A 23997-nucleotide genomic window follows, 5' to 3' on the forward strand; every position below is an offset into this window, starting at 1 on the left:
GTTAAGGATCTGGCATTGCCGTGAGCTATGGTGTAGGTCGCAGACGCAGTTTGGATCCCTTGCTGCTGTGGCTGTGGCTTAGGCCGGCAGCTGCAGCTTTGATTCAACCCCTAGCCTGGAAACTTCCATGTGCTGTGTGCAGCCATAAAAAGCAAAAAAAAAAAAAAGAGAGAGAGAGAAGTTAATTGACTTTCCATGTTCACATGCATGGCCAAAGTGGAATTTGAACCTGGCTGTGTCACTCCCAAACCAGGCTCTTTGGTTAGTAATCACACAGGCACCCAAAAGAACAAAGAAGAGGTGGGAGGTCCTCCCAGGAAGGTCCCAGGTGCAGTGCCCTTGATGCTCAGTGTCACCTCCAGAGAGAGGCTCACACTCCCACCCCAACCCAAGGTCTGGGACTCACCTTCTGTCCCTTCAGTCCAGGCACCCCTGGCTTCCCCTGTTGGAGAAGCAGTGAGAATTGTATCACAGGAGCATGGGCCCAAGGACTTAGCCCCCTCCGCCTGGAGACCCTGGAAGAGCAGCCCTGGGCATGGTGGGCAGCGGCCCCCTTCCCATCCCCAGATTGGGGTCACTTACAGGTTTCCCACCAGGACCTTCCTTTCCCGGCACCCCAGAGCTGCCCTGTGGTCAGAAGAAGAGTTAAGCTGGAGGCTTCTGGCCATGACCTCAGCCCATCCACCCCTCCCGCATCCAATCCTCTCCCTGGCTGAGCAGGACAATCTCGCCAAATCTCCCATCTCCTCTTGGTCTGTTTTTAAACAAACACTCACTTTCTGTTGCCTGTCCTTCTCCATGTCTAACCCAAGTCCTTCTAGTTGCAAAGGAAGGGAGAACATGAGGCCTCTGTGTGCCCCTTCCCCTGTGTGGCAGGTTGGGAGGCAACCGGAGTGACCCCAGAGAAATCACAGCAGAAAGACCTTTCTAGGGCTTTCTGCTCTTCAAGGCACAAGGACCTAAAATGAACTTAGGCCGGCCTGTCATTACCAGACGTAGGCCGGCCTGTCATTACCAGACTTAGGCCAGCCTGTCCCAATGCCTGGAACCCAGGCCAAGGCTCCCACGTCAGCAAGCACTGGGATGGGGACCCTGCCCGCCAGCCCCTTCCCCCCCAACACGCCCACTCACGGGCTCCATTCTCCTCTCTCCTCCCAAGGAGCAGGGGTCCCCCATGCAGCCTTGCTCCTGCCTATGCTTACCTTGTCTCCCTTAGGGCCTGGCAGGCCACCTGGGTCCCCCTGAGGGCAGAAACAGGGTCAGCCAGGGGCTTCCTGGGGCCCTCGCATTACAGTGAGATCCCCTCTAGCCCTTCCCCGCAACCAGGACCCCTGGGACCGAGTCTTCCCTCCCCACCCTGGCCAGGAGGGAGAAGGGTCTCTGAGAAAAGGATGGCAGGAGGGGACAAGGGGGTACTCACTGGAGTCCCAGGAAGTCCTATCCCAGGGGGCCCAGGGAGGCCAGGAGGTCCAGGCTCTCCTGCCAGCCCCTCAGGCCCAACAAAACCGGGGTCTCCCTGGTACAGACACAAGGTAGGTGTGAGAACGCCACCACCTCTGCCTATTATCCACCCTTCACCCCTCAGACACCCACAACTCACCTTCTGCCCTTTGGGCCCCATGACACAGATCTCTCCCGGCCGGCCCTGTGGGCAGGGGAAGGCTGTGAGAATGAATGACCTGATACCTCCCTCGGGCGGGAGCCCCCCTGGGGACGTGGAAACTCCCAGCTGCCTGCCTTCAGCGCCCTCTCCCAAAGCCAGACTCTGCCCAGTGCCCCAAGGTCATCAGATGTCAACCCCAAGGCCTACAGGTCAGGGTCGCCTAGGCTGGGAGTCAGGAGGCCCGGGTTCAGGCCCTTTTCTGCCCCCTCCTGGGACACGGCCCTCCCCTCCCTGGGTCGCCTGTCTCATGTCTGAGTTGGGTAGTGTAAGACTCAAAGGTTCTATTCTGGCCTCTCTCTCAAGACCACGTGCTGAGGGAGGTGGGGGCTGGCGAGGAGGGTCCCAGGCACCGTACATCTCGGCCTGGCTTTCCCGGCGAGCCCTGGATGCCTCCGTCTCCCTTCTCGCCTTTCTGGCCCTGAAGAAGGAAGAGGCAACGTGACTGGGGCTGAGGGATGGGGCTGGGAGGCTTCAGGGCAGCTCCCTCTGGGGAGGGACACCTGCTTCCCAGACCTGTGGTCTCAGCCTCTCCAGAGATTAAATGGCTTTACAAGAGGGTAGACAACAGGAAGAACTTCCAAACCAGCCAGGCCATTCCCGCAGAGAGTCTGTCCCTTTTCCCTCTGGGGCTGGTGGGGATTTGGACAAGGCAGGGTGGCTGAGAGGGTTGGAGGGCACTGGCAATGACAACATCCTCTAGGAAGACTTTGGATGCCCCCCTCCTCCTGGCTATAGCGTCCGCAGACCTCCGCGGCACCCACCCCTCAAAGTCCAGGACCATTACCTTCTGGCCTGTGGAGCCCGGGAGTCCGGAGGGTCCCTGAGGTAAGAAGGGGACAAAGGAGGGGTGAGGAAAGTGAGGGTAGGCTGGGCCAGGACCCTGCTGCCCTCCCCTGTCCCTGGTCGCGTACTCACCAAGGCTCCAGACTCCCCCTTCTCTCCCTTCGGGCCTTCTGAGCACTGAGCAGGGAGATGAGATGTTGAGAAGGGCCCAGGGTCACCCCCTGGGCTCTGAGGGCACAGCCCCAACCCCAGGGGCTGACTCCACATTGGCCTTAAAGCAGCCCCCCCCGGCCCTGAGGTCTTACCCGAAGTGGAGCGTCCGGGGAGATTCGAACACAGTCATTGCCCTAGAAATAGGGATCAAGGGATCAGGGGGACCTCCTAGGGGAGTCACCCTAGATCTGTTTGGAGGACGAAGGGCCCAGGAATCCCACAGTCCCAGGTGCCCCTAGAAAATAGAGGTTTCTACACACTGAGCCTTAGAAAGACCCTGGCCCTCTCCTCTGTATGGACCAGGCTGTAGGTTTTCAGTTGAGATGATGGGATGAGGGCTCCCATCCCAGCCCAAACCCAGGACACAGCCAGGAAGGTGGGCAGTGGGCATGGCCATGGCACTTACCCGGGCTCCCTTCTCTCCCTTGGGTCCTAATGGACCAGGCGGGCCCGGCTCGCCTTTCCCTCCCTGTGAATCAGAGCAAAACAAGGGCTGGGACCACAGGGGGCACATGGGACCCTCAAGGAGGCTCTCGCCCATCTGGTCTTCCCCACACATCCACACACGTGCGTGTGCAAATGAGCACAGCCCTGCCCCAACCCCCACCATGCACACAGCATATGGATCCCATACGCAGTCATCCGCATGTCCCTCCCACCCCCAAAGGCTATATTTGGCTAATCTATGGTCTCATGCAGAAGGTATCTCTTCCCCACACCCTCACCCGAGCACGCTAGCTCACACTCAGCACACCCAGGAGTGCAGGGGCACATGTGCATGAACACACACATGGAGCGGCAGAAACCCATCCTGATGAGTGTCAGGCTGCCTGAGTTCAAATCTTATCTCCACCACTTACAAGCACGTGACTCAGGGCAAGTCACGTGACTGCTCTGTGCCTTAGTTTCTTCATCAATAAAATGGGGTTCATGTCAGCACCTACCTCAAGGGGCTGTGGTGGGCAAGAAATGGGACCCTGCAGGTAAAGTGCTCGGTACCACTCAGCAGGCACACGAAGGTGACTCCAAGAATGCCAGTGTATACTCATGGGCACACACAATTTTGCACGTATGCTGCCTACCCCATCACCCACAAGCTCTGTGGTCCTGTCAGGCTCACGGGTATATGGGTTCACCCCCCACATCCCAGTGGGCTGCACACACGTAAACAAGTGTCCAGAAATGCATGTAGCCACATGCAATTACAATCATTCTGACACACCAGTCGCACACATGCGCACAGCCGGGCCTTGGTTTTTCCTGAAATAAAATGATAGTACCCACCCCATGAGATGCCTGAGACCATTCAGGAAGGTCACAGGGCAGTGGCCCAGGCCCCGATACACAGCAGGACCTCAGAAAAAGGCAGTTCATCACATCCTTACATACACACAACCTCCTCTACTTTCCACACACACACACACACGCACACCCCTCTAATGACCCCACACATATGCGGGCTTGGGGGGCCCTGATATGCACACACAGCCAAGGGGCCACATGCTAGGAGATGGGCCAGCACCACTGAAGAGGGCAGGTATGTCTTGCTTTCCACTTGGGACTCACCTTGGGGCCAGAGGGACCAATTGTGACCTGAGGGGACAGAGGAGAGAGGATTAAGCAACTCAGGGAGGGAGAAGAAACCAGGGGCCCAGAGAGGGTGAGCATTTTAGCCAGGGTCACACAGCATGGTGGCTGGACCAACAGCCTGAATCCCAGCCCATGCTCTACCTCTGAGGCCAACTAGCATGCTGATTTACATCCTAAAACTGTCAAACTTACAAAGGGGTCTGACCTGCCTTCTGTAACCTGCCTGACTTTGGCTAGCTCCACACAAACACACCCCCCACCGTTGCTAGGATAATATGGCTGCTCGGTTGCCATGGTAACCCCTGCACATCTGGGGACCATCCGCTTCACTGGATTTGGTGGGAGACTGGATGGAAAGAGGGGCGGGCAGTGAGGGGATACTTCCTGATGTCCCCCAAGGTCAGGGGCTTAGAGCTGAAAGGAGCGGGGGCTGTACCCTTTGTAGATCAATGTGGCATGTCAACTCAGAATGTCAGGCTGTGGGAAAGTGGTGACTCATACTGCCCACGGAAGAGACACAGTTAGGAACCAGCTGGGCTTGCCCTGAGCCCCCTTCCCTTGTCGTTCTGGCCCCCCAGAGGGAGGATAGGCCAGGACCAACTGAAGAGGGAGAGGAAAGGAGGCCCTGAGCCAACAGGTGTTTTGGGAGCCAGTGCTGGGCTGTGTCACCCTGAGCCGGCTCTTCCCCTTCTCTGCCTCTGAGATAACAAGGGAAATCGCCCCCAAGGAGAGCAGGTCTGAGTCCTCATGGGGGCTGCCAAGCTGAGATTAGCAACCAAGGCCCTGACCCTGCCAGCCACCACCCCGTCCTCATTCTGCCATGGATCCCAAAACATTGCCCAGATCACAGGGCCTGAGGCTTCCTTCCATGGGGCCCCGGCTTGGCAGGGAAGGGGGTGAGGGTCAGGTCCAGCTCTGGGGGATGGGCAGGCAGAGTGTGCGAAAGTGCACAAAGACCCCCTTGTCCTGAACCAGGAAGCTGCCAGGCCAACTTCTAGGCAACACCCGTTCCCAGCCCCCATCCACCCCACCCAGCACACCCGCTCTTCACTCACATTGCTCTCCCGGGCGCCATGGACACAGGGTGGGCACTGAAAGGGGAGAATGGGCCTGGAGGTCAGGTCTGAGAGCCCAGGACCAGCCCTCTCGGCCCTGTTCCCCCGCCATTCACACACCAAGCACACAGAACATCACAAGAATCCTGGATAGAGGTGAGGGAGCATAAAGATGGAAATCCGATCAAACAGCCCTCAGCCCTCAATTCCCGTCAGCCCAGAGGCGAGCCATTTCTCAGATGAGGAAACTGAGGCCCAGAAAGGAGTAGCAGTGGGCCCTGGGTCACACGGCATGTTGGAGCAGAATAAGGCCCAGAATCCAGGGTCCCCGGCCAAGGTTTCTGGGCTCTCTCTCGGGGATGCCCGTGGCCATTTCCTGCCAACTCAGCAGGAGTGTCCAGGGCTAAACAACCCCCTCCTAAGGAGAAGCAGCAGACAGGCAGGACCCAGCATCAGGCCCCCAAGGAATGCTGGGAGCTGTGTGGTCATCCCACACCCCCATGTCTGGGCTCCAGTGCCCCAAAGGGCTCATGCTGGCACCTCACCAACCAAGCTCTTTTTGCCAGTCTAGATGGGAGGCTTACCTCATCGGCTGCCGTGTCCTGGTGGGCCTGGGAAGAGGGAGGGCATGAGACTGGGCCGGGGATGGGGAAGACAAGTGCTGTGCTTCCAAACCCCTACCCAAGAACCCCAGAAGCGGGTACCCCAGACAGGGCCAGGTATTATCAGCCTCGCCCCCATTCATCCCGCCTTCTCGGAACTGGCACCTACACGTCCTCAGCTCTGTCCAAGAGTGCGGGCAGAGCGTGGGCAGAGAGTCTCTTACTCGAGGGGTTTACGGAGGACATGGAGGGCAGGCTGAGGACACTGGGGGTTCCTCCGCCCACCCACTGTCTCTACCTTTGCTCCTCTTTCGGCCTTCTGGCTGATTCTTCCTGTGAGCTGGGCATCCACCTAGGCAGACAGAAGGGGGAAATCTTGAGGGGGCAGTTCTGGGGCCCACCCTAGAAAGGGGCCCCCAGGCAGGGCATGGACCTCAGGTACCCCTCAGCCCAACATCTGGCAGCTCCCAGGGCATCAAGAGCCTGCTCAGGCCTCTGGCACCCCCACAGGTCCCCCTCCTTTTCCCCCCACCCACGTGATGTCGGAGAAAACAAGACCATGAATCAATGGGATGCTGTGTTCCTGCAGCCAGAGGCTGGGCATGACGCCCGGTGGGTAGGGAGGCTACCCGGCCAGGGGGCAGGGCTAAGGGAGGAACTAGGCTTCCCTACCACCCCTAAAGAACCTGACAGTGGGCAGGGCAGCTGGCCATGGTACTGGGCATGAACCAGCCTAGCCCAGGAAAATGAATGAGCCCCAAGGCAAGCAGTGTGGCCTGGCCTCTGACCCCAGTTATCCTTGTCCTGGAGAAACTGCCTTTGGGTGCCAGCCTTGTCCTTCTCTCACCAGCAGGGTCTGGGGTAGCACCAGTGAGGGTCTGGGTAGTACCAGAGGTAGATGGGCACACCTCTCAATGCCAGTAGGCAGGCGGGCACAGGGCATACTGTGGGCTGTCTCTGCCTCTCTGAGTCCGATGAGGGTGGGACACAAACAGGAAAGACCTCCAGTGCCCTCCCTTCCCCCGGGCACATGACCAACTACCCCGGGGAAGAGGAGTCCCTCCTGCGCCAGCCTGTGCCCATGTCTGCCTGCCCTGCCCACCCACCTTGCTGTTTTGAGGCTCCTCCAAGCAGAAGCAGCGGGTGTAGACCTTGCCTTCAGTCTGTGGATTGATCTCAATGAGCTCATTGCTCTGGGTGTCCCGGCGGGCCTTGGAAGTCTCTGGGGGACACTGCCCAGGGTGGGGAAAGGGTTGCCGTTAGTATAGAAAGCAGAGTGCCCCTTCATCCACTCATCCTAAGATCTCTAGGCATCCCCTTCCTGGTCCCTCTCCTCCAGCACACTGTCCCCCTGGGAAGTGCCTCCGCAAAGCCTCCTTGCTATGCTGGGGCCAGGCCACTCACCCCTCCTGGTGAAATCTCACAGCAGCCCTCCTCCAGTACAAACTCCGGGTCACAATAGATGTGTGCCTGCTGAAGGTCAAACTGCAAAGGACACGCAAGTGTCATTTCATTTTAGCAAATAGCTCTGTGTCCTGGTCCCCAGTGAGACATGAAAATGGTTCCATCCCAAGGTTTGCCCTCAGAGGATTTCCGGTCTGGCCTGGGAGACCATCAAGAACAGAGCTGCTACAAAAAGAAAAACACAACTAAACATGCAAGGAAGAGGGAGACAAGGGAGCCATGTCTCTTTGGCCCAGAGCAAGAGGGGAAGAGGCACTGGGCCTTGAGGACCAGAAGCTATTCATCAGGTAGGTAAGCAAGGAAAAGCACTCGGGTGGAGGCAACAGCATAGGCAAAGGCTGGAGGTGTGAAGGCACTAAGTGAAATGAATGGTCGGGACGGACTCCACCAGAGCAAAGCTGTGAGGAGAGATGGAATGGAAATGATGCTGCAGAAATTTGTAGGGACCAGCTCATGAAAGACTTTGAATCTTCTGGCTGCATCTGCAGGTCAATGGCAGAACCGTGAGCAGATTCTGAGCGAGCGGAGGATCTCGTCAGACATAGGTTCCAGGGAGTTCACCCAGGTTCCCAGAGTCCAAGCCCGACCCTGCACTCACCGAGACAGGTTTGCCCTGCTCAGCATCCAAGCCCAGAAAGACATGACCCACAGGCCTAATGGGCCGCCGGGGCCCCAGGGGCCGGGAGGAGGCTGATGTACAGTCCACATGCACGGAGGCCACCCGTTCGGCCACGCTCAGCACCAGCTTGTGCCAACGCAGGTCAAAGAGCTGGGGCACCAAGAAGATGCAGGACACAAAGTCGCCGTCTTGGCCCCGAGCCCGGAGCTCCAGGCTCCGCTCTTGGCTGTTGACTTCCAGGGAAATCTGTGCGGAATTGGGAAAGGCACAGGACAGAGTGTCAGAGCGCCTGAGCAACAGCATGGCAAAGGGCCCTCAAGCTCGTTTCACAGGAGGGGACACTGAGGCCCAGAAAGGGAAGAAGGCTGGTTGGGGTCAAGAAGGCAAGACATCCTGAGAGAATGGGACAGGTGTGGGGGGGTGGCCTTAAGGGTGGGCACCAGAATGGAGCAGGGAGGCCCCAGAAATCATAAGCTGGCACCAAAGCCAGGCTGGCACTGGTACTGCTGGGTGCTCCAAGAGCAATGGGGGTGGGCGGGGATTGGGCTCACCTGCGGGTACCCATCTCCATCGGTCACTTGAAACAAATACCACGTGTTCTGATGGGTGTGTTTCTTCAGCAGTAGCGTCAGCACCAGGGCAAACTCACCAGGTAGGCCCCGTGGGAATACACGTCTGGGGGTAGAGCAGGGAGGGTGCCCTGAGGCTCAGGTGAAAGACTACCTGCTGCCCAGCCTGGGCCCGCAGGACTTACATGAGACACACACAGGCACACACTTCCACCCTGACACACACGCACACGGACCCATGTTCATTCACTCTACAGACATTTACTACAGGCCTACTGTGTGCCAGGCAAGGGTCTCGCTGCCGGGCATAAGTGGTGAAAACACAAAGAAGGGGTCTGTCCTCAGGGAGCCTTCAAGTCTAATGGGGGGCAGGGGGTGGTAAGGCTGTAAACAAAGAATCCCCAGAATGGCCGTTTCACTATTTCATTATGATCGCGGTAAGTGCTTCCAAGGAATCCAGGATGCCTTGGGGAGAATAACTGGGCCTGGGGTAGGAGAAGAGACACTGAAAAAAGATGAAAGGGTTCAGCATGATTAGAGCAGCAGGAAAGAAAGACGAACATTTTAGAAGACGAGGCTGGAGAGGTAAGCAGGGGCCAGACCATCCAGGGACTTGTGAGAGTTTAGACCTCACACATGTGGTCACGTGAGTGCACATGCACACACACACACACACACACACACACACACACACTACACTTGCAGGTCCCCACCTCTATCCTGGGGTTCTCACGGTGACCATAGGGTGCAGATCTGTCCTCCACCCACTGTTAGCCAGAGATGGCGAAAGGACAGAGGGTGGGCCTGCCAGCCCCCTCCTCTCTGCCCACCCTGCAAGGCCCAGGGGTGGAGGCCAGGCTGACTCCTGGCAAGAAGTGGGCTAAAAAGACTCTCAGGTGCCCCCAAGCTTAGGTCCCATGTCCCGAGTTGCTGGGGAGCGTGACTGAAGTCAGCCTTGATCCCCAGCGGTCACAACAGGGCCTTTACCGAGTGGGCTGGGTGACTGAGGTGGCCCCCAGGCGCAGGATGAGAGGTCCCTTGGGGTTTCGGATCTTCTTTATGGCAGATGTCTTCATGAGGCTGAGTCGGTGGATGAGATTGAAGCCTTTGAGGGAGACACCAGATGAAGAGCTCAGCAGGACAGGTGAGTCTGGGAAAGGCCACTCCAGGAAGATGGGTGGGTGGGGTGGGGGCGACAGGATGAGATGAGCACTCACCTGTCACGTTGGTGGATAAGTCACTTCTGTGCTCCAACTTGAGTCCTTCCTGCTGTGAAGGTGGGCACCGCTCCCCTGGAAGAGAATTGGCAGTGGGGCATCCGGGGGGCTCAGGCTGAGGCAGCCGCACAGCCAGGCTCTTGGGGAACCCAGGATGGCGTAAGTGTATGTTCCCCACTCTGCATCTTTAGCCAGGCTCTGCCCTGGGGCTGCTTTCACCTTTTGCCTTTGGACCCCGGCTATCCTGAGAGCCAGGAGGCCCCCCAGTACACAGATGGGCAGACAGGCCTGGCCCAAGGCTACTAAGTGAGTTCATAGCAGAGCAGGACCAGAAATCCTAGAACCCGTGTCTCCCCAAGACCCCCTAGCAGGGGCCAGGCTAGTGAGGGAATGTAAGAAACTCTGGGCATCCCTACAGCTCATATGGGGTGGGGAGCTCTGTATCTACAAGTCGGGGACAGAGGAGAACTTCAGGGGCAAGGAAGCATTGGGTCCATGCACCCTGTGCTATATGCAAGCACGTGTGCGTGTCTGCACATGTGGGAGCTGTAGATGCCCATGCCACTGGCAATGCCACATGCCTCTGGTACACATGCTCTCATCAAGGGGTGGGGTTCTGCTTCTCGCAGCCAAAACAGACAAGCAGGCCAGACGCAAGTCTGAGTCAACAGATTGACTTTTCACCTGGATAACCACGTTGTGAAACATTAAGAAGAGACTGAGGGCCTGAGTGGACCACAAGCTCAAGGGAACCACCAAAGCCATGGGACTCCAAATGGGGTATATGAAGGGGATAAAGGGTCCTGGAGAAGGGGATAGCTTAATTCAGGTCTCCAAAACCTTGAAGGGACAGGTAGGCAGCCATGGGCCTGCCTCTTTGCTAGGGCTGACTGAGCAGAAGTACTGGGAGAGGTGCTACAACATAGAGGCCAGAATCAAAAAGGCCTTCTCATCAATGCAGATGGGGTAGCTGGGATAAGACGGTGATTACAGCTCCTAGAAGTTGGGCGATGGGCCCCCTGGATGCCTGGCTAGAAGAAGGCATCCTGGATCCCTAGGCCCAGTGACCCCACTGGAATCTTCCTCCTCCAGGTCTGGCCAGAAAAATTATCACTGTCTTTAGCATCGGCAGCAGCGATGGGTGACTCACCCCTTGGCCATGGGCCCAAATTCCTTACAGATGTTGAAATTTTCTACCCCAACCCCCAAGGGATCCGGTGAGGGAGAGGAGAGTAAGGCACACATGCAAACATGCAAAAACACATGTGTACACACACAGCCCACAGGTAGTCACATGTCCCCACCTCGAGCATCTGCATCTTGGTTTTTCTGCCTCCTTTGGCTGGACTGGGGGTTCTAGGAGTTCTATTTCTGCTCAGTTATGCAGCTAGAGGGCACCCAGCAGGGCAGGGCAAGTTGCCCGGTCAACTTCCTCTGGCTTTGGGCCCTGGAAAGCTGCACCCTCTGCCCCATCCAGCGTCTGGGCCTGAAGGCGGGCCCTTTATCCAAGATCGCTGTGGAGGAGGAGGAGCACGTGGGCTGGAGGATGGATTCTCCACCATGGGAAGGACTGGAGAGGCCTGGCCTGTTCAGTGATGCAGCTTCCTCAGTAGGGAGAGCTCATTGCCGGCTCCTCACCTCCACGCTGGCCTCGCCGGCACTTGGGGCACGGGATGGGTTTATGTGTTGGGGAGGGGGGTTCTTCTCACACACAGAGACACAGGAGTAGGTACAGATGCACAGAGCGACTCTGCGATGTAGAGTGGCCCAGAGCCACACCAACATGTAGATAGAAACACATACACTCTTGAGCTCACCTCACTCTAGTTCATGTCTACAAACACCTCAGGCCACCCTGAGCCAAGCCCCAGGACTTGCCTATTAAATGCCCACATGACCCGGACCCATGGTCACATGTGTGCATGGACCCTGAACCTCAGGGAGCCAGTGGCAGGCCTATGGCACTCTGATCCTCCCGTGTCATCTCACCTGTCCCTGCCCCATGGCTGCAGGTGATGCAGAGACTGAGCAGCCACAAGCCAGGAGTCCAAGATGCCCACATCCTGGTCCAGAAGAGTCAGCCACAGCCCCAGCACCTGAAAACCATCAAAAGCAGAAAGGTGGATTCCTGGGCTTACAGAGCACGAGTACACACGTGGACAAGCAGCAGCCAGCCCATGGGGCCCAGCCCTGGTATTGGGGTGGGAGAAGGTCTGGCCAGGCGTCAGTCCCTCTCAGAGGCCCAACCACAGGCCATGGGCTAGGATTTGGGCCGGGGTGATATTCAAAATATTTAACCGCCGGTATGGCACAGACACAGAATAGCCAGACCGGGATGCTGGCTAGAGCAATGAAACCAGGTCCAGGCGGCATCTGGCTGTGCCAGTGGATAGTTGCTCGATTGGGGAGAGATCTAGAGGGTCTTAGAAGGCCAGTTCACTTGGGATAATGAGGAGGCTTAAGGCAGAGGCTATTTGTCAAGACCCTTGGAAATATTTCAGTATTTTCTCATCCCACGCGCTGTAGCAGTATATGCTAGCCTAGTGCCTGGCTAGCTGCACCCAGCTCAGCCATGCGGCCCTGTCTGGCACCCACAAGGTCAGGGACTGACGACTGCGCTGAGCCTCCTGGCAGGCATCACAGGGTTGTGTGGGGGCCAAGGAAGCTTCCCTCATGGTACAGTGGGCAGGAGATCAGGTCACCCAGCTTGGGACCTTGTTGCCAGCCTCCCCAGCTGATGGATGCTCGTCTTTTAGTTTTATTAAACCCTGATGGATGGGCCCAGATAAATCAATGCGGGCTCAGCAAGCGTCCAACAGAGCCATACATCATCCGGCTTCCCCAGAGACAGGCAGCTCGCGTTTGCGCACAATCACATGTGTGTCGGCATGACACACATAGATACACAGACACGTACACACAGACACATTTGTGCCAGTGTGTGCATACCATCCTACCTGCATGCATGCTTGCAGAGACCCATGCTCATGGTACACCCAGACACACCAGCTTGCACATAACACACGTGCACACAGCCAGTCTGTGACTACCCCTCCTATAAGCCTTCCTGTCGGGAAGTTCTTATGCAAGTCTGATCTCATTCCTTCCAGCTGTAAAGGAATTCTGGTCCCCCTCCTTCAGTTCTGCATGGAAACCGAGAGCAGGAGGGACCACTCATCTCAATATATTTGCAGATAGGACCCCAATTTCCTTCTTCCCGGGACAGAACAGTTCCCCTCTGGCTATTCACCTCCCTTTCTCCTGGTGTGCACATCCCATCTCTCAAACTCTATCCTGGCCTCCCTCTCCTGACAGTCGATGGACAGGCTGCCAACCAGTGAGAGGCATGTGAATGCGTGAACATTGATGTGCTCGGGTCCCCTTCCTGCTCCTGACCTCTGGCCTCCAGTCCCCTAGCCCCCACCAGAGCAAAAGACTACAGGGATAGAAGGAGAGAAGTTTCCAAGGAGATGATCTGTCCCAGTGCAAAGGCACAGACGGGGGCAGGGAGAGTCAGAGCTGAAACGGAGTTAGAGCTCATCCCGCTCTAGAGAAGAGGACTGAGGTCCAGAGAGGGGATGCTTCTTGCCCCAGGTCACACAGCAAGTCAGGGCCAGATGGGGCCCTTCAGCCCAGAGCCCAGAGGCAACCCCCTCAAGCCCCACTTACCGTGGCTGGGGATCCCCCACCTCACTGAGTAATCCAGGCAGCCCAGCGCAGCCAATGGGTTTCTCAGGCCCGCTGGGAGGTCCTCGATCACTTCTGGCCGGCCTCGGGGCCCCAGTTTTCCAGGCCCCGAGCTTTGGGGGCTGAATGCAGCTCCTCGCCGCGTCTGCCGGGACTGCCGGCCACTCCGAGCGGGGAAAAAGGGGGCGGTCCAGGGGGCTGGGGACTTGCCAGGGCGGCTAATGGAACACAGCTGGACCCGCCCGCCAGGCAAGAGGCGGGAGGGAGGGCCGGGAGGGGGCTCCAGCGGTGGCAGAGGCGGCGGGACGCATGGCCCTGCTCCTGGCCTGGCTGCGCTCCCGGGCCGGCCCCTCCCACCTCCTGCCAGGTGAGCGAGCAAGGCGGGACCCTACGTGCCCAGAGCTGCCCTGCAAGGGGGCTCTGGCGGCAGCTGGTGGGCGGGGAGTCCGGCCCTTTAAGAGCCGTGCCTGGATCTTGAAGGGCCTCCCCTATGCCACCCCCTTCCCCTTCTCAGGCTGGGCCTCCAGAAGGCTGGGGGGGTTGGAGGGAGGGGGGATGGAGACCCTCCTTCCCAGTCGCACGGTATCCATGACGTGGCTGTGCCCAAGCTTCCTTGGTCAGCTTTTTCCAGTTTCTCAGCCTAAGAGTCCCAGTTAGTCTGACTCTGACCGTCTGAACTAGGGGAAGGGTGGCCCTCCAGAAGTTGGGGTGTGTGTGTGTGAGTGTGTGAGAGAGAGAGAGAGAGAGAGAGTGTGTGTGTGTGTGTGTGTGTGTGTGTGTGTGTGTAAATTAACCCCTTCTGTTCTGGCTTGGCTTCATTTCCAGACAAGTAGAACCCAGCAGGTCCCCTTAGTCTTCCTTATTCCATGAGGTTAGAAGGGCTCAAATCCCTGTCCTCTGCTCTAGCTTTGTGGTTTTGAACTTGCTATTTAACTATGACTCCACTTTCTCATTTGGAAGATGGTATATACCTTAGAGGTTGTCGTGATCAGGAAACAAGGTAAGACCGGTAAAAGTGCTTACGAAGGGCACAGAGAAGGAGCTCGACAGTTATTCTCATTCCTGTGAACTCTGGAAGGAGGTGAGGATGAGGTGAGAGGGGTAGGACTAGGATTGTTTCTTTTTTCTTTTTTTTCAGGGCCGCACCTGTAGCACATGGAGGTTCCCAGGCTAGGGGTCTAAGCAGAGCTACAGCTGCTGCCCTACACCACAGCCACAGCAACACCAGATCCGAGCCATGTCTGTGACCTACACCATAGCTCACAGCAACGCTGAATCCTTAACCCACTGAGCAAGGCCAGGGATGGAGCCCTCAACCTCATGGTTCTTAGATTCATTTCTGCTGCGCCGTGACGGGAACTCCCGGGACTCAGTTTCTACGCCAGTCGTAGAGAGGGCTTGCTTTATAATCGGGATCCAAGGAAGTGAGAGGAATTGAAGCTGGATGAGAGACGGGACTTCAGTGGAAAAGGGAGCAGGTAATGTGCCCAGTTCTGTACAGAGACAGGGGGGTGATCAAGTGACCCTCGCAGGGATCTACCCTGGAGGCAGCAAACAAATTCCTGGGTCCCAAGAATGAGGAACTACAGAGAAGTCGATTCAGGAGGCCCATGAATAGTAGGAACGGGTGTTGGGGAGCAACTGGAGTGCCCAGATTGGTGCTAGAGGGGCTTCCTGGAGAAGCAGCGTGGTGGAACTCAGAGCACTTGACCCCATTTAACCCGGATGGGGGAGGGGGGTGCAGGCCTGGGATTTCTCGCCTCCAGAGCCAGAGGCACTGAGTCAGCGGAAACCCCAACCACGGCCACAGAGACGAGCCACTGTGGTCCCTGCAAGGAGCCAGCCCAGATGTGGCTATGACGGTGGTGGGGCCTGGGAAGTGCTGAGCTCAGCAGGCGGGAAATGGAGGGGCGGAGCTTTCTGGGAGCTTTGGCCTGAGGGTGGGTAGGCACAGGCTCCGCCCACCCATAGAGTGCTACCAAAGTGGTGGGCACTTGGGAGTGAATAGACAACACCCACAGGTTAGGCTCTGTGCTAAGAACTTCACATGGGCTAGCTCCTTTCACCCTCACAACAGCCCCAGGAGGTGGGGCTTATCCCCATTTTACAGATGGGGAAAACTGGAGCATCGGAACATCCCAATTTGCCCAAGATACCATGGTTAGTGGGTCATGGGGCAGGAGCCACCACGCCTGCCAGCCTGACCCATAGGACATGCTCTTAACCCCTGTACCATCCTGGGTAACTCTTACCCTTCCCCCATTCAGACCCTCCCAGACTGGAGGGGATGGCTGGACCCAGAGCAGCCAGAGCTGGAGGGACCTGAGAAGAGGGAGTCCAGATACCTTCCGACAAGCACCCAAGGGTGCTCACAAGGACAGCCAAGCCTAGGGCGCACCCCATGCCTGGATATAGACCATCTAGCAATGTGCCTATGTCCCTTCCTCGGAACCCTGACGCATATGTGTGCCCATCCAGAAGCATGTGGTTAGATATGTTTGCTCACATATGTGTGTCGACTCCACATGCATGTGTGGACACTTATGTTCACACAGACACCTGCATACACAATCCTCCTCCACATACACAGACACACAGAGACACATGTGTGAACACAGAGGAAGCCATAGAAATACATCCTTGGACGTACTCAAACAGGAGTGCATAATTCTCAGAATGCATGCATACGGCACTGCATGTACTTGGATACACACACAGACACACGCATGTGCACACTGACATGTGCACAAACATACACATGGAAAAACGCACATAGGTCCCCAGAGGCATAATTATCCACATATACAGAGAAACATGCAGACCTATAGCACACACACAGTCAGAGGTGGCCCCACAGACTCGGCTCCCACAGAAACGCCCACTCAGACATGCATACACCAATGCATATCCATCTTTGTGCATGCAGCGATGCTGACACATTAACATGCATCCAGCCCCAGAAAGTCCTGCATGCCAGCAAGCAGGGTATCCCGTGGGGCTGGGCTCAGTGCCCTCACCCCAGATGGCATCGCCACGAGGTAATCAACGCTGCTAATCGCCACCAGCTGCCCTGGAGCCTGCCTGCCGCTGCCAGGCGGGGCTCCCAGGCCTCCTGGGCCTGGGGTTGTGTGCCCAGATGTCAGTAGTGCCAAGGGCCCGCCCGCCCCTTTGTTCCAGCTGGCCACGGGGGAATCCCCATCTGGCAGGGGCAGCACCTGGGGCTGGGGGAGGTGGTCCCAGGAGCCCCCACACAGCCAAGCAGAGGTGGTCCGAATCCCCACATGTACACGTGCACACCTGGGCCCCGGCCTTTGTGCACACAGGTGTGCACAGGTGCACACACGGGCATATCGCACTAGCCAAACCAGTGCTGCCCCACAGATCTGCATTTCCCTGTCTTCTTCTTTCTGGTAAACACCACCATAACTCACTCAGATGCTCAGGCAAAAAAAAAAAAAAAAAAAAACAGGAGTCATTCTTGGCTCCCTCCTTTGCCCCGCTCCCCACCGCCATCCCCACTCTTCTGTTGATTCTATGCCCAAAACACAGCCCGCATCCACCCACTTCTCCCCAGTTAAGCTGAAGCCACTGTCCTCTTCAGTCTGGGCTGTTGCAGGAGTCTCCCCACCCCCCACTTCCCACTCAGCAGCCAGCAAGACCTTTCCAAACCTGTGGTTTCGCTCTCTTCCTTCAATCTTCCCGTTTCCACTTCACGGAGAAGAAACCCCACCGTCTTTCCCTCGGTCTTACCAAGTCCTTCATGATCCAGCCTCCGCCTTCCTGTCCAGCCACCTCACCCCAGAAGCTGTGGCCCTGTGCTCTCCTTTCTCAGCCCTTAATTCACCACGTTGGCTTTCCCCTCGGGGCTTTTGTGCCAAGTCTTCCCTCAGGAAGGAAGGAGGGAAGATTGATCGCACACCTGACCTGTGCTAGGCCGGCAAAGCTGAGCAAAGGCTAGGCTGGCTCCTTGACATCCAAGTCTCCCGTCATAGGTCACCTCCTTGGTGGCCTTCCTTGACCGCCAGAGCTGAAGGAGCCCTGAGTGGGTCTCTAGCACGTGACTCTGCTTTAAATCTCTGCACAGCCCTGGTATTTTTGTGTACTCTCTGCTAATAAGCCAGCTTCTTCATGAGGGGGCTTGTCCACGGTCCCCACTGCTCTGTAGCGGAGCCTGGCACCCACGGGCACCCAGGGGTGAATCAGCAGATGCATGCACACGAGCACTGTCTGGGCACACAGACACAGTCAGGAGGAGTGACACACGAGCACAGACATGAATATGCATGTGGGACACACACAGGCGCCCGGCTTCTGGGTCACAGAGGGGAGCCTAAGGTCAGAGGACCTAGGTCTCCTTCTGCCTCCTCGGATCCCCTGGGTGTCTCTGGCCGGTCTCTTGTGACTGGCTCGCCTCCCTCACGGAATCTGGCCTCTTTTCTCTGCGTCTCATTCTCTAGCTCTTTCTTCCCTACGACTCCAGCCCCCTCTCTAGCTCTCTCTCATCTCGTCTCTGTTTCTGACTCTCCTGTTTCCTTCTATTTTTAGATCTGTGTCTCTAACTCTGCATGTGTGTGTGTGCGTGTGTCTGAGAAAGAGACAGTGTGTGTGTGTGTGTGTGTGTCTGGTCTGTTTCTCACATTTTCTGCATCTTTCTCTCCTTATCTCCTGCCTCTCTTTGTCTCCGAGCTTCCGTGTTCTCCGCTTCTCTTCACCCTGTCTCTCCTCTCTTTCGCTCTGTCTCTCTGCCTGTGTCTCTGTTTCTGGCTCTGTATCTCTGTATCTCTGACTCTCTGACTCTCCCATCCTCCCTGCCTCCCTCTCCTTGCCACCACATCTCCACAGCTATCTGCACCCCTGCAGCAGGGGGGCCCATCTTTCACTTCCGGTGGCAGCTTTATGGTCCCAACCAGCAGGCAGGTGTTCCCCCCCGCTGATGCCCGCTCCCCTGCAGGGCCATGGCGAGCTCCACTCTGACACCCCCAGCCCTGGCAGCTTTGTCCTGGCAGCATTCTTAGATGCCCAACAAGGGTGTCTTAGTTCAGCAGCACATGGCACCAGGCGCCTGTTCGGCTTGGCCACCCTGGAGCTTCTGGAAAGGTAAGCCCAGACTCTGATGGGCATCACTGTGGACATGGCAAGGGCCAGGCAGGTAGACACTGGGGGAGGAAGGGGGAACACTCCACGCGCCCTGGGCCCCAGCTTGGTGGTCGCTGGGCTCTGCCCACCTGTTCCGAAGGAACTGTGGAGAGGTGACAAGCACAAGACCCCTGGATTCCAATCCAACCTCTACCCACCCTGCCAACTATACCCTGAAGTAAACCGTAGGATCCCTTGTTAACCCACCTGATGTGGTCAAGCACCTAAAACCATCTTGCCTGATTCTTCTACCTCAGTAGTTCTCAGTTGGGGCAATTTTACTCCCCAAGACACATTCAGCCATGTCTGGGGACATTGGTTATTGCAACGTGGGGAGGGGGCTACTTCCTAGCCTCTAGAGGCTGGAGGTCAGGGGTGATGCTAGACATTCCACAATGCACAAGGAGAGTGGCCCGCCACACGGAATTATCAGGTCTGAAATGCTCTCCCCCGGAGGAAGACTCCGCTCCTCAGAATTCCCACGCTCTCTGACTTCCTTTAAACTCTTAATCCTGCTCTGACCAGGGGTGGGGACGGTTAGAAGACACCAGGGTTTGATCCCGCCTCTGCCTGTAATAACGCAGCTAACATTTATTGAGTCCTTTTGAAGTGCTGGCCGGCACCATGCGCGGAGAAACTCATTTCAGCCTCACAGCAGCGGCAGGAGGCCCGGGCAGTGTTATGATCCCCATTCTAAGCCTGAGGAGGCAGGCAGAGAGAACGTGAGCAATCAGCTCAAGGTTACACTGCCGGCAAGGATGGTGTTGGAGGTGAACTGGTCATCTGGGGACAGACCCACACAGCAGAGTCCTCTCTGGGAAGGAGCCCACACCAAAGGGTCCTGGACTAGTCCCTTTCCCTCTTTGAGCCACCATTTTTTTAATCTGTCAAATGGGAGCTACTCATTGAACCCAGCCAACAACTCTAGGAGGTGAGGCACTGCTATCACCTCCACTTTACAGGACAGAAAAGCTAGGATTCATGATTGAAGTCTCAAGGTCATGGGGCTGGGCAGTGGTAGAACAGAGATTTGAACTCGGCTTTGCCTGACTCCTGGGCCCATGACCTTAGTCAGGTCACCTGCAGCCCTACCCCCACCACCCACCCATCCCCCCCCCCCCCAATCAGCCCCCTTCCTCCCCTAGGTGCAAGAGCAGAAGTTCTGGAGCTTGGAGAACTTATTAAACATAGATTGTCAGGCCTCACCCCCTGATTCAGTCGAGTTTGCTTTTCAAATAAGTTCCCAGGTGATGCTGGGATCACTGGCCTAGGGACCACAGTTGAGAACCCCTGCCATGGAGCAGAATGTTAGATTGCCTGTGCCTGGGTTCAAATCCTGGTTCTATAACTTGGTAGTATCACATAACCTCTTCCCCGGAAAGGCAGAAATAACGGCCATTATTTGTCACCTAGGGTTGGCGGAGAGGATTGAAGGAGAGAATGGCAAAAGGAAGGGCCCTCTCAGGGTGCTGGCACCTAGTAAATATGCCGTAAACGCTCGCCAGTGTAACAGTCCCCTTCCCAGACAGACTGGAAGCTCCCAGGAGGTGAAGGACTAAGCAGAGGACTAAAACTTGCTTTTCTCCTGTCTACCAGCCACCTCCCCAGGCCTGCACAGAGCAGGACACAGAGATGACATCTCATAAGCAAACAAGGAGGGACAGTGGGACAGTGTAGCCCACATCTGCCAAGGCATCCCAAGGGTCCTTTGCCCCATAGCACAGGGGTGAGGGTGGAGCCCAGGCAGCACTAAGGATCCGCAGAGAGACCTGGCCCCCAGCCTTCCTCCAGGCTGGGCCCCATCCCCAGTAACCCCTCTGGCAGCAAGAGTTGGCCTCCCAAGGTCCTGGTGCGGTAGTTTGTATACTCTTACCCAAGCATCCTTTTGGCTGCCAACCAACTCACAGTCCTGTGCTGTGTGACCTTTAGCCAATCCCTAGGCCTCTCTGGGTCTTATTTTCTTCACCTGAAAGTCAAACAAGAACTCAACATAGTAGTTAAGGGTCAGGGCTCCAGCTCTAGAATAATTGGGTTCAAACCCTACTCCTGACACTTACTGTGTGACTTTTGGCAGCTCCCTTCACCTCTTGGAGTGGCTTCAGATTCCTTGTTGGTAAATGGAATTGACCACAGCTCACAAAGATGCTGTGAGGGTTACCTGAGATGACACATATCGAGTGCTGAGCACAGTTCCCAGAATTCAGTAGACGCCAGCTATTCCATACCTACACATAATGCTGCGAGAGTGCCATCTTACAACCACAACAAACACAATCTGCTGGCTGCCTTCCCTCCCCATCAGCCCCTCCCATGTTAGGCTTTGAGACTATCTTCACTTTGCCTTCTTCCCAGTAGGGGCTGGGGAAAGCAACTAGGAACTGTCTCCCAGGAGGGGCAGAGCTGAGCAGAAACTGGAGGAAGCAGGGGGCGGGGGGGGGGGGCGGGGGGGGATAATCAATTATCAAATTATCGACCTTTTTTTTTTCAAGATGCATCAGCAGCATATGGAAGTTCCCAGGCCAGGGGTCAAATCAGGGCTGCAGCTGCCAGCCTACACCACAGCACAGCAACACCAGATCTGAGCTGAGTCTGCAACCTATACCGCAGCTCACAGCAACACAGGATCCTTAAGCCACTAAGTGGGGCCTGGGATCAAACCCACATCTTCATGGATACTAGTCAGGTTCGTTACCACTGAGAACTCCCAATTATCAACCTTTGATTTGTTTTAGCGTCTTTGTGCCCTGCTAGACTGTAAGCCATAGAAAGAGCTGCTTTTGCTACACTTTCATCCCTAGAGCCTATGACAAGAGACGAGGCACTTTATAAATGCTTGTTGCGGGAATGGAAGAGGGGCCCAGCTCCTTCCAAGGACAAAATGCCTTCTGTGGAAGGCAAGCTAAGGAGTCTCCTGGGTGAGACATGGTGAGGAGAGGAGCACCCAGGGACTCCCAGATTCTGTCTTTGCATGCAAGAGCCTCAGACAGTTGCACTCATAAATTCTTTGAATCCTGGAATCTCTGGGTGGAGAGAAACTTTGGCTGCTACCCAGCCCCACCTCCTCCCAATAGTGCCCGGGGCTGGGCTGCAGAGGCCTGACGACCTAGCTAGGAAGGAAGGCTGAGGGAGTGGGTAAGGCAAGGGAAAATTCAGGGTGAAAAGCCAACTTGTTCATCAAGGCAGAGGACAAAATCTAAGCTCAGAGATGGTTTGATGCTGGCTCTGCTGCTTCCTGGCTTTGTTCTCTCAGGCAAATTCTTTTACCTCTCTGAGCCCTTAGTTTCCATTCCAAATGGGGCAATAATGATAACACCTAACCACATGGAACTGTCGGGAGGATTAAATGAGATAATGCATGAAACTAAGCCAAGCCCATAGTAAAAGCTCAAAAACGTCCATTATTAACAGTATTATTTTGGGGGAGGGCTACTAATTCACCAGGGACTCTTTTCATTTTTTTTCGTTTTTCACAGCTGCACCCACAGCATATGGAAGTTCCTAGACTAGGGGCTGAATTGGAGCTGCAGCTGCCAGCCTATGCCACAGCCATAGCAACACCAGATTGGAATCACATCTTCGACCTACACTGCAGCTTTCGGCAACGCCAGATCCTTAACCCACTGAGCAAGGCCAGGGATTGAACATGCATTCTCATGTATACCGGTCAGTTCTTAACCTGCCAAGCCACAAAGGGAACTCCTCACCAGGGACTCTTGCCCAGCACCTCACACCCATGTTCATCTCTCACAGTCCTCCACCTCCTTCCTATTTACAATATAGCTGATTTCCTGTAGCTTTGAAAGGTCAATGATATTTCCAACAGATATCAGACATGTTTTTCCCCATGAAGTGGCATAAATAACAAAGCAACTGGATCATTCAGAAAAGACTTGACACTGGTGTTTGGAAGAATGAGGAGAGGTGGTTGGAAGGTGGGAAGAAAGAGCCTGGGACTGGGGGACCTGGTTTCAGGCTCGGGGTCAGGGTCAGCATCAGCTTTAATGCATTGCTTGGCTTTAGGAGGACCCCTGCCCTTTGCTGACACTAAAAAAGCTGATCGTAAGGACTCTTGAGCCCCTTCCATTCCCCAGGGGAGAGGCTCTTAAACCCGTAATGACCCAAACATGCCCCCTCCTCAGAAAGGGGAACAGGTGAGCCAGACCCATGCCAAGCCAGGATGACCCCCATTTCCCCCACTTTGGCCCAGGTGTTCTACATTCACCCAAGCGCCCCTGTGACCAGGCCCCAACCAGCTTAGCTTGAACCCTTCCAGGCAGAGAGCTAAGCACACCACACCCATTAATCCTCCTCAGTACATCCAGAAAAGGAGAAAAATAGGTGCCAGAGATGATAACTAACTTGCTGAGCAGGACTGAACCCATATTTAACAACCAACATGTCACTGCTGTTTTTTATTTTTATTTTTTAAATGTTTTCTTTTTACTGCCGCACCTGCAGTATATGGAAGTTCCCAGGCTAGGGGTCGAATAGGAGCTGCAGCTGCAGGCCTATGCCACAGCCATAGCAACACCAAATCTGAGTCGTATCTGGGACCCATGCTGCAGCTTGTGGTAACACCCAATCCTTAACCCACTGAGCAAGGCCAGGGACTGAACTCACATCCTCACAGATGCTATGTCAGGTTCTTAACCCACTGAACCACAATGAGAACTCCATTGCTTCTTTTCAAAAAAATTTTTTAATGGAGTTCCTGTCTTGGTGCAGCAGAAACGAATCCGACTAGGAACCATGAGGTTGTGGGTTCAATCCCTGGCCTCGCTCTGTGGGTTAAGGATCTGGCATTGCCGTGAGCTGTGGTGTAGTTCACAGATATGGCTCGGATCTGGCATTGCTGTGGCTCTGGCGTAGGCTGGCGGCAACAGCTCTGATTAGACCCCTAGCCTGGGAACCTCCATATGCCATGGATGCAGCCCTAAAAAGACAAAAAGACCCCTCAAAAATGAAATGAAATAAAAATAAAAAAGAATTTTAGGAATTCCTGCTGTGGTGCAGTAGGTTAAGAGTCCAACTGCAGTGGCTGGGTCCTGGTTTGATCCCTGGCCTGACACAGTGGTTGCCCCAGCTGTGGTGTAGGTCGATCCCTAGTCTGAGAACTTCCACATGCCATGGGTAGCAGCCAAAGAAAAGAGAAAAATCAAAAAATAATTTTATTCATCAGGACAATCCTATCTATCATTACTCCCATTTTACAGGTGAACAGTTGTCTTCCTCAACTTGAGCACTTTACAGTAAGGAAACAGACCCTAAGAAGTGGCTTGCTAAGAATCAGAGCTGTGATTTGAATCCAGGGTTGTTACAGCGCAATCTGCTGTGTCATAATAGGCCTCTTCCTCTCTCTGGAACTGTTTTCTGTTGGGGGTGCTAACTCTGAAACCTCT

General features: G+C 55.7%; 1 protein-coding gene across 6 annotated transcripts in view; it reads right to left on the minus strand.

Annotated features, from left to right (window-relative positions):
* Nucleotides 1-23997, minus strand: part of COL16A1 (collagen type XVI alpha 1 chain) — a 65987-nt gene that overhangs the window by 41120 nt on the left and 870 nt on the right. For 4 of the 6 annotated variants that reach the window (XM_047793013.1, XM_047793012.1, XM_047793011.1 and 1 more), the window contains exons 1-22: nt 13445-13683; nt 11765-11871; nt 9776-9850; nt 9546-9663; nt 8541-8664; nt 7969-8235; nt 7311-7391; nt 7013-7138; nt 6205-6258; nt 5889-5915; nt 5305-5340; nt 4226-4252; nt 3066-3128; nt 2752-2793; nt 2579-2623; nt 2448-2483; nt 2019-2081; nt 1601-1645; nt 1421-1516; nt 1203-1241; nt 583-627; nt 407-442 (exon numbers count right to left, since the gene is read on the minus strand). In XM_047793013.1, coding sequence (XP_047648969.1) covers nt 407-442; nt 583-627; nt 1203-1241; nt 1421-1516; nt 1601-1645; nt 2019-2081; nt 2448-2483; nt 2579-2623; nt 2752-2793; nt 3066-3128; nt 4226-4252; nt 5305-5340; nt 5889-5915; nt 6205-6258; nt 7013-7138; nt 7311-7391; nt 7969-8235; nt 8541-8664; nt 9546-9663; nt 9776-9850; nt 11765-11837 — 1518 coding nt within the window. In that variant the 5' untranslated portion in view covers nt 11838-11871; nt 13445-13683. Of the gene's footprint in view, nt 1-406; nt 443-582; nt 628-1202; nt 1242-1420; nt 1517-1600; nt 1646-2018; nt 2082-2447; nt 2484-2578; nt 2624-2751; nt 2794-3065; nt 3129-4225; nt 4253-5304; nt 5341-5888; nt 5916-6204; nt 6259-7012; nt 7139-7310; nt 7392-7968; nt 8236-8540; nt 8665-9545; nt 9664-9775; nt 9851-11764; nt 11872-13444; nt 13689-20471; nt 20565-20655; nt 20757-23997 lie in introns of those variants that run through there. The other 2 variants (XM_047793010.1, XM_047793014.1) reach the window with 2 other exon arrangements.

This window comes from Phacochoerus africanus, chromosome 8 (assembly GCF_016906955.1).
Source record: "Phacochoerus africanus isolate WHEZ1 chromosome 8, ROS_Pafr_v1, whole genome shotgun sequence".
Taxonomy (NCBI): Eukaryota; Metazoa; Chordata; class Mammalia; order Artiodactyla; family Suidae; genus Phacochoerus; species Phacochoerus africanus.